Consider the following 10,230-nt stretch of genomic DNA (forward strand, 5'->3'; position numbering starts at 1 on the left):
AAGTAAACCCTCCTGAATTTTTGATGAGCTTAGCAACTATTTTGAATATTTTTATACTTCATAGAATCATAGAATGGCCTGGGTTGAAAAGGACCACAATGATCATCTTGTTTCAACCCCCTGCTATGTGCAGGGTCACCAACCACCAGACCAGGCTGCCCAGAGCCGCATTCAGCCTGGCCTTGAATGCCTCCAGGGATGGGGCATCCACAACCTCCTTGGGCAACCTGTTCCAGTGTGTCACCACCCTCTGGGTGAAAAACTTCCTCCTACTTATCAAAATGTTTTCCATTTCAAACCTTCAACTTTGAAGATGCCCTTCTCTCTATCTCCAAGGAGAAGTCAAATTCTCTCACCAAGTCTACATTAAGCTCAAGATAACAGCTTTTACTGCTAAATATTCTTCAATATAGCAGACAAAAAGTTGTTTGTGGGATTCACTTAGATGAAGTGGTAAGAATTCCTTTAAATATTTCCTTTTTTTTCCCCAGGAACATAAATTTAATTCCACAAGAACCACTTTATTCTCAGTAATCTTTGATGACAAAGAACCATTACTGAAGGCATTACTGAAAGATACCAAAAGGAGAAAGGGCATACACCTTCCCTCTTCTTTTATATTTCGACACAACAGTATATATACTCATTTCAAGTTTGAAAAACTGAGACTTGATTACAGAAACATTATGGTACGTGTCAAATAGAGCCAAATCAACTCAAGGATGAGCATTTTGTATCATCTTCAAATATGACACACAACAAAGCAGAACAGATCTCAAGGGGAAAAAGGACTGCACTCCAAATCTCCCCAGTTTATACCATCATGCTGAAAAGGGCACCAGTCCCATCAGGTTCTGTAGCATAGAATCAAATCACAGAATCATAGAATCACAAGGTTGAAAAGGACCTACAAGATCATCTAGTCCAACCATCCTCCCATCACCACTGCTACCACAAGCACTAAACCATATCTCACAGCTCCTCATCCAGACGCCTCTTGAACACTGCCAGGGACGGCGACTCCACCACCTCCCTGGGCAGCCATTCCAGTGCCTGACCACTCTCTGGGAGCAGTTTCATACTGCCACGTGACAGCAAGGCGGAACAGAAGGAAAATGGACCGCCCAGAATGAAAAGACAAGATGCAGAAAACCGTAAGGTGAGAGGCTTTGAGAAAGCTGTATTTGAAAATTTCAGAATCAGATCATTTCTAAAAAATATTTAAATAAATAATTCCTGTATGCAAATGCCTCAACCCAGGAAAGGCCAAAACCAAGAAACAAACATCCAGTATGAAGGTTTTTCTTTACAGTTCTTCTAGGCAGTATATTAAATACATGACAATGAGGGGGGGGATAGGGAGAAGCATCTCAATTTATATTTACGGGCATCACATTTTAAAACAATGTCTTCGCCACTCGTCATTTATAAATCATTCACAAGAAATTAAATAAGATATTCCATAAAAGAATAATGTGTACAAGTAAGGCTTCACCAGAACATCTCATACCCTTCACACACCCAAACTAAGCAATCAGTTCTTACTTTGCTATCGGAGTAACACGGCGCTGCGGTCCTCAAAAAAAAAAAATACAGGTGGTGTTCAGGTTTACTTTGTTAAGGTTCAACAGAACAGTATTTGAAGTATTACTCAAATGTATCCTATTACCTGTCACAGTTGAAAGCAATTGAAAAGCTAGGAGAAATACATATTTGCCATTTTAAGATCAAGGGAATGGATTAAATTACACCTTGCAAAGGAAAAAATACCTAGCTGCTAGTTATGCCATCGTGTATTAGTCACTGTGCACAACCAGGACACTACAATTCCAAAGTACAGACTAGAAACACAGTACTTCCTTTTAACAAGGTACGTAACTTCTGTATGGAAAAAGTTGGGAAAAAATCATGAGAACTTTCAATCTCCAAAGCTATCATATGCATAAGAACTACAGGCTTTACAGAGCTCCAGTTCATCCAGAATACTGAACACTGGTGTCATTTATATCCCTTAGTCTCCTTATGCATCAAGTATCAATCAGAAAAAAAACCTGGTTCAAAACACTGGTTTTTGCAACAACAAAACACTGCCAGAAATCTAGTCTTTGCAACACAATTATCTGATGTTGCAGTTAACACCTTAATTCTGCAGACAACGGTCACGAGTACTTACTAAAAATACAGATATGTTTCCTAAAGGTAACACGTGAAGCTTTATTTAAGGTGAAAAAGCTTTTTGTTTGTTTGTTTTTAAAACAGTGCAGGGTGCAAATGTTCACCACGTTGACATTCAGAAGATTTGCTGTTCGAAGAGGATCTTTTCAAACCCTGGTGGAGGAGTATGATAAAATTCACTGAACTGACAATCCAGAATGGCACTGTCATCAACTGCAGAAAAGAATCAAACAAAAGGAATTAGAGAAGGAACTCTTACAGTTTCATCTCCTATTATGCCATCTTACTGTACTCAAAACAGGAGGAATATTTACGTACACGTAACACAGTTGAAATAATTCTCTTCAACAAGTTCAGTGAAGTCCTTTACACATACATAATGAGATGAAATTGTCTCTCTTTTCTGCTGTTTACTCTTCTCGATAGCAATCCTTGCTGAGGCAAGGAGAATGCTACCTCTGATTTCACTGGGAGTGCTAGCAGAGCTTCAGGCAGTTCCATTCAAATTTTCTACTCTATTTCTCTGTAAATCTGTTGAGTAAGAACACTACTAAATACGCACCGCAGGGTAGTCAGCTCCCAGCTGTATATTTTTCCTGTTCACTTATTAATTTTGCTGGAGGTTTATAGGCTTTCAGCTGTCTACAGTGATTTTTCTGGAGGTTTAAAAGATTTCAGATGTCTGCAGTGGTTGGTGTCAGACTGCTGCTCTAGGATTTGATACACACAGAGCCTCCTTGGCTGCGTCTTTAAGTTGGAAGTCAATGCTTATTAAAATACCTCTCCAAGTTTTCAACCTCCCATATACACAACTGTTGCTTTTTGTATATAAAATCAAAAGAAAATTGCTAAGGATTTTCACAACAAAACTTTCACATATTGCTTTAGCAAATAGGAATACCCAACTGGACAAAAAAGCAAGCTCTCTTCCAAATAGAATTTTTCTAAGACAAACCTGGTAAATAATATTAGATCAAAACAGAAGAGCTTCATCTCCAAAGCTGGCTTTGAAATTTAGATGTCTCAGAGCTACAACAGGAATTTTTCCCTCCAACGATCAGTCAAAACTCCTATCAATACATACGTACAGTTCTGCAGCATTTATACAGAGTTTATATCTCACTTATGCATAAATGCCTGAAGGTTGCAGGGAGCAAGCTTCAAGTTCACTTTTCTGTTTTACACTGTCAGACATGATGCTGTGTTCGCCTGATCCACTGTGTTTCTTTTAGAAAAGACACAGAATCACAGAATGGCCTGGGTTGAAAAGGACCACAATGATCATCCAGTTTCAACCCCCCTGCTATGTGCAGGGTCACCAACCACCAGACCAGGCTGCCCAGAGCCACATCCAGCCTGGCCTTGAATGCCTCCAGGGATGGGGCATCCACAACCTCCTTGGGCAACCTGTTCCAGTGCATCACCACCCTCTGTGTGAAAAAATTCCTCCTAATATCTAACCTAAACTTCTGCTGTCTTAGTTTAAAACCATTCTCCCTTGTCCTATCATTATAGATGCACTCTGAATTACGGATGGGGCAAATGCTTAAGAAACTCTCTTCTGTACTCTAATCCTTCCCCCGACCAGAAGTTCACATTAAAAGGATGTTTGTATTTAGAATTTATAGCAAGTAAGAGCCATGCAAAATCAATTTGCAGGCTTCAGTTGTTATAGCAATACAGAGGAAACATGATGATTATTATAAAATCACGCCCACTTCTAGAAGATGATAACAAGAGTCTGGCAAAACAAAATGCCACTGCACAGAACTTGAAGTGAGAAAAAAAGATCTACAATAGGATGACATGTCACCAAATGTTTACTGAAAGCAACCAGCATTCTTTAACACCACTTCTAGACTAAAGGGAAGAAGAAAGAATCGGCTATTACACAGCAGCTATTCTCCTGCTGCTGGCCCAGCTGGTCAGGAGCAGTGCTGCAGGGCAGCTATTGTCTGCCACAGCATTTTAGCAGCGCCATCATGTGGCTTAAGCACACATCATAAAATAACAATGTGAAAACAATTTCCATTCTTAATAGCTTGGAAAGGTGTAAGTCTGGATTTACAGACTTGGAAGGCTCTGTGGCATATCTAACAGTATCTGCTTCCTGCTCATAAAATGCAGTATTAAGAACGTGTCAAGATATTAGTGGGAATCGACCATGAAATGAACTAATTATCCACATCACATAGCTAATGGTATCTCAAGAGGTAAGTGAGCTCAGATGGGGGATACTACTCAGACTAAGCTCTCGCACGGGAGCAAAAATAAACTGGAGATGCCTGCAGATGTAGTAAAGGGAATCCGATGAGCAGTTATCATTTGCTGTAAACTATAAGGCAACCCAGAGTACAGCATAGATTATACAGTGAACAAGGGGAAGTGCTGCCTTTCAGACGAGATGTTAAACAGAATTCTGACTACTTGGGAACTACAAAAACACCGCCAAGTTCTAGAAGAGTAAATTGTTAACACATGTCTTGGCCAAATTCCAGCTTCCATAATTCAAAAATTCTTTCTTAAACTGCCTGTGCAGGGATTAATTGGACATGGTATTTATTCCTTGCTCAAAACTGCTCTGTTGCATTGACGGCTGCTGGCAAAGCAGCTACCACAACCCTTGCAACAGTTGCTGGATTTCAGAACTGGGTTTCATTTTGGTAATGTAGGAAAGAAGCTGTCCCACTAGACAGCAAGCAGCTGTACTGGTACTGCATGACAGTTATTACTTCTGTATGAGAATACAGATGGCAATTCAGTATCTATTTGTATTTAACATTGAAAGCACTTATCAAGTATGTGGAATTAACAGGCATAAACATCAAGCTTCAGAGATAAACTAGATTAGCTCACACAGCTACGCTATGTTGAATTTGTTCTTATTCTTTCTTTCATCCCTTCATAGGTTTTTTTTAACTGGCCATTTATAGACCAGTTGCAGTAACATCCCTGCTTGTTGAAGGTGGATACTTTGCTAGGAAGCAATGTTCTTTGTGTTCTGGCTATTAACAGCATTGCAAATGAAGTGAAAATACACCTCTTTATCCCCTAGGTTTGTATTTCCATGTAGGTAATTGCTTTCATTGTCAAAATAAATGACAGATGTGTGACTGGAAAGATATGCGTTCCATCTAAGTGAGGAGAAGAATTCACAAATTAGACCTGGTGCAAAAACAATGTCCATAATATAAAACAGTTTGAAAATCTCTGACTTACCATAGACAACTGGATAGACAGTCCCTCGGATACCTGAAGCTGGACAGTGCATGTTCTTCCCATTTAAATATACATTTAATTCTACGTGGTCATATGTGATGCCCTACGAAACACAAAAGATTGACAAAACCAAATACCATCAACAAGTTTATACATATAAGAACACTACTCAACTTTTCAGCCACGGGCAGATTTTAACACTGTTATGCAAACCACAGCATCCTAGAACACTTCACCTGAAATACTCCTGCAAAGGACTTGAAGTCAATAAGTATGAGGAACAGCAGGATTCCTTAGTGCACACTGAAAACAGTATCACACGCTGTATCTTAACGAGGCTGGCTCACAACACGGATTCCCTGACTATTCCACAACAAGGTAAAGAATCACAACAATTCTAGTAATTGAGAATAACAAGCATTTTGCAGTCTTCTTGTTTGTATCTTTCCATGGGAACAACTGTAATAAATAAGGATGCTATTTGTGTATTTGTCCATAGCCATGCATGGAAGCCGCTCTCAGCTCATTTTCTCTGCCAGCAGTAACAGACCATGGTTTCATACACAACGCTATAAATATGCTCACCACAGAGCAGAAAGCAAGCACTAGCAAGGTAATAAATTACTTATTTGTCAGCTAAGCAATTGTTTTGGTACGTTTGAGTATGACAATTTGTGTTGTCAGGCACTGCTTCAGAATCGATTTCCATGACAGAACACAATAAATCGAAATTTACGACAACTGGGGAGTTACCAAATGACACATCACCTTCAGTTCTGTGATCAATTGTTTGAAGCTGTTCAAGACTACAGAGTTTAACCAAACCCTGACACAATCTCCAGCCCTCCAAGAAAATGATGTCAGAAGGGGATTAAAAGAATAACATAGAGTCTGCAGGTAAAGGGTGGAGGAGGCAGCTTGAACTGTTTAGGGCTTCTATAGATGATATTTCTAATCACTGCTTTTCAGAAGCCAGATTACCTAGCAAGAAAAAGTAGCAGTGATATGCTCCCAAGTATTTTTGAAAATAAATCTCTAAAGGGACACTGAGAACATGAAAGCAATAAAACAGAACACAAAGTCACCCAGATATTTTGGGAAACCTGGCACAGCAAAGTACAAAAACTTTTGGATTCTCAATTTGCTCTCGCTTTTCAGTCATCTTCCCAGTGAATGTTACCCTTTTTCCACTTAATCCCCATGTAATATCTCTCTCCTTCTCTGCATTTGGCTAAAAAAAAATCAATCCTTCTGTCACCCAGGACCAATCTCTGCTCAGTTCAATCATTCTAATCATTAACCAGTCAGTTATGGGATCCTGAGTTGAGCAGGGCATGGAATATGACTATGCAATGCATTCTAGCACACTGTTTGTTCAGAGAAATCTCACTGGACCAATGCAGAACCCCTGTGATGGGACTTATCAGCCAGCTAGACACCAGATTACAGCAAAGGATTAGAGACTGCTGTTCAAATGCTGGTAAAATTGGTTCTCCACTCAGAAACATAGTCTGATTGAGCTGTAGGTGTCCCTATCCACTGTGGGGCAGCTGGACCAGATGACCTTTAAGGGTACCTTCCAACCCAAAAATGATTCTATAATGCTCAGAACAAAGCCCACTTATGTCCAGGCTGCTGATCCAGTCAAACACAACAAGAGTTTATATCTATGCTCTCCAAACTGTGAGACAAGAGCCAAACAATAACTCGACCAAAACAGTCAGTCTGACCACACAGCTGTAAATAAGAGAAATGTGGGAACAGCAAGGGAAGATAACAAAGCACAAAGAAACTCACCACCACATCGCCCTCCTGTGGCAAACTGTTGGCTGGTAGTCTGTTTTTCTCCTCGTTGTTGTAGTACAGAGCTCCATCATTCCTCATCACCAGGCTATGGACATCCCGGCCAAGTGGAATTTGATTCAAGTTTGCTTTCTGGGTTGCAACTCCAATACCCCAAATGCCTAGAATGAGACATTAACATGGTAAGAAAATAAATATGCATGATTTAGACTGTCTGACTGAAGTAGGACAGCATAAAGAGTATGTTCTTAACAAGTGCCAAAGAAGTACTACCAGTAGGCTTATACTGGAAGTACCAGCAGTCACAAAAGATTGAAGAAAAACAGTATCCATCTTGAAAAATAAGGATCCAGAGACTCCCAACCACTAAACTTAACTTCTACTCTCAAAACACACTGGAAACCAACAATGAAAATCTAGGAGGATGTGAAAAACAAATCTAGCTAGGATGGATTTGTGAACAACTCAATTTGAAACAACCTGACTTAAATACCACCACAACGTGCTTATTAAATGCACCGTTGATATCAGCCTGCCAGGAGTGCAAGCTATTCATTTTTAAATGAACCTGATACATTGGCTAAGAGGTCTGAAACATGCGTTTCCTTGTTCTGAATTACAAAGATGAGCAGTTAGGTAGGAATAATGAATAGCACAGACACAACAGTGGCTTGGCAACCAACTAACATAATTTGAGGGTTATCACAGAGCACCTGTTGAGTGTGAGTCACAGAATCACAGAATGGCCTGGGTTGAAAAGGACCACAGAGATCATCTAGTTTCAACCCCCTGCTATGTGCAGGGTCACCAACCACCAGACCAGGCTGCCCAGAGCCACATCCAGCCTGGCCTTGAATGCCTCCAGGGATGGGGCATCCACAACCTCCTTGGGCAACCTGTTCCAGTGCGTCACCACCCTCTGGGTGAAAAACTTCCTCCTACCACCTAACCTAAACCTCCCCTGTCTCAGTTTAAAGCTATGAACAAATTCTGGTTGTAAGACATGTATAAAGGAAATATATGCAAAGGATGTGAAGGATGTCCACTGCAGCTGGAGCATAGCAGCCATTTTAAGCATTGTACCCTATGATGAATTAGGCCAATTAGAGAAATTCTACAAGAAACATGAAAACCAATTTAAAAAAAGGAAAAATGCGAACTACTAAGCAGTTGAAGAAAAGACTAGGTCTGCTTAACCTATACAAGACTAAAATGAAGCAAAAATAAATCAAGTTTCAAAAGAAAAAAATGCAGAACAATTTATTCTATTACTTACAAGTCCAGAGTGAAAAGGACATAAATCTGAACAAGAGTCAGATTAGACTTCGAAAATCTTTCTAATAGCCAGGCTAGATGACTCCTGGTAGACTGCAAATCTAAGTTTTAGGCTGAGTAGTCTACAATTGGGGTCTACAATCTATACAATCTATTCCTTGGGGCACAGGAATAGATGAGACAGGACTCAGAGGGACAAGAAAAGTTTATTTACAGTTTTTCTAACGTAGAGGAGCATGGATAATGCACTTGTGTGAATAACAGCCATATGTGAACAACAGCTGCAGTTGATTCTCCCCCTCTGACAAAAAGGACAGTAAAATTGCTTGAACTGGGGTTTATACGTAGTTTAAAACTAAACAACTCTTTTGAGCATGAGGTGCTTTAGACAGATCTGTGCTCACACTGCCTGCCCTCCAAGCTGGGTGCAAATAATCCTTACCCAGCACCTTTCAGATATTGGAAGAGAGCAATAAGGCCTCCCCTCATCCTCATCTTCTCCAGACTAAACAGCCCCAGTTCCTTCAGTCTCTCCTCATAGGACATATTCTCCAAGCCCTTTCCCAGCCTTGCTGCCCTTCTTTGGACCTGCTCCAGCACCTCAGTGGCCTTTCTGTACTGAGGTGCCCAAAACTGAACACAGTACTCGAGGTGAGGCCTCACCAATGCTAAGTACAGGGGCAGGATTACTTCCCTAGTCTGTTTCTATAATATGTCAACCAAAAAGCACGCATGTAATAGTATACATGTGCCGTCTTAATGTTGGCACTCCTTTAGTTAACAAGTTCACTTACCATTCTTTTCAATATTGCAGAATCTCAATTAAAAAACAAACAAACCAACTTCCTTTTCTGAATACCCATTTATAAGAGTCTCTGACGTTCACAAAGTTCAAGGATGCAACTGGACAGATGCACATGCTCGGCACCTGAGACACGACCACACAGTAACCTGCTACACCTTCCAAGTTAGAAGTTTTTGCTGACTAACCTGTGGACTGAATTTTAAACTCAAAATAACTCTTGTTCTGATGTAGGGGCGCGTTGGCGAGGCAGCCTCCAGTGCCACATATCCTTCTGCCATTTTTAACAATGACCACATCTGTTCCTGCAAAAAGAAAGAAAAGCAAAACTTCAAAACTCTTTCAGAAATCTGCAAGAGCCCTTAAAAGCCCTCAACACCAAGATGTTTGTTCTTACAGCCCCAAGCACATCTTCATTAGTCCGTGAGAATTACGACGGGCCACGCTTTGAACTATGAAACAGAGGGAAGTTCATGGGCTGGCTCATCTTTCAGTTGGGTTTTATTTAATTTAAAACCCATATGCCGTTCTAATTTCAGATAGGGAGTTTGGGACAGCACACCGGCCCACATCAGAGGCAGAACGCACAATTTAACCGAGAGGCTCCCTGTGAGGAAGCACTGAGCCCACACTCAGTCTGAAAATAAAACAACACGAGGTTCTCTTCCGTGGCAGGAGCCTTCGCCTCCCGGTGCCCAGAGCACAGCACGGGCCCTGCAGCAGCCCCGCGGTGCCTCTCCTCGCCTCCCGCTCTTCTCAGCCCCGCCGCCCCTCACAGCCACGGAGGCCGCTCCGCTCACCCATACGCTGCGTGTCCAGCTGCACGGCCGGCATCTCCTTCAGCGGGATGTGACCGGCACCGCCATCCCGGCACCAGCGGAGGCAGCAAAAGACGGAGGCGGCCATAGCTGGCCGGGCCGAGCCGAGCCGAGCCGGGCCGAGCCGGGCCGAAGCGC

General features: G+C 41.4%; 1 protein-coding gene across 1 annotated transcript; it reads right to left on the minus strand.

Annotated features, from left to right (window-relative positions):
- Positions 1-1,155: 1,155 nt before the first annotated feature.
- Positions 1,156-10,224, minus strand: SPRYD7 (SPRY domain containing 7). The gene is made up of 5 exons (XM_010728793.1): positions 10,075-10,224; positions 9,463-9,579; positions 7,192-7,358; positions 5,395-5,497; positions 1,156-2,388 (listed from the first exon to the last, which is right to left on the minus strand). The coding sequence occupies exons 1-5, from the start codon at positions 10,178-10,180 to the stop codon at positions 2,291-2,293; spliced, it is 591 nt and encodes a 196-aa protein (XP_010727095.1). The 5' UTR covers positions 10,181-10,224; the 3' UTR covers positions 1,156-2,290.
- Positions 10,225-10,230: the final 6 nt, after the last annotated feature.

Source organism: Meleagris gallopavo, chromosome 1, assembly GCF_000146605.3.
Source record: "Meleagris gallopavo isolate NT-WF06-2002-E0010 breed Aviagen turkey brand Nicholas breeding stock chromosome 1, Turkey_5.1, whole genome shotgun sequence".
NCBI lineage: Eukaryota > Metazoa > Chordata > Aves > Galliformes > Phasianidae > Meleagris > Meleagris gallopavo.

Coding starts and splice junctions, on each gene's coding strand:
- SPRYD7 (XM_010728793.1), bottom strand. CDS start 10,180: ATGGCCGCCTCCGTCTTTTGCTGCCTCCGCTGGTGCCGGGATGGCGGT. Junction 7,359..9,462: donor GTTTAAAATTCAGTCCACAG/GTTAGTCAGCAA, acceptor GTCTCATTCTAG/GCATTTGGGGTATTGGAGTT. Junction 5,498..7,191: donor CACAGGAGGGCGATGTGGTG/GTGAGTTTCTTT, acceptor TGTGTTTCGTAG/GGCATCACATATGACCACGT.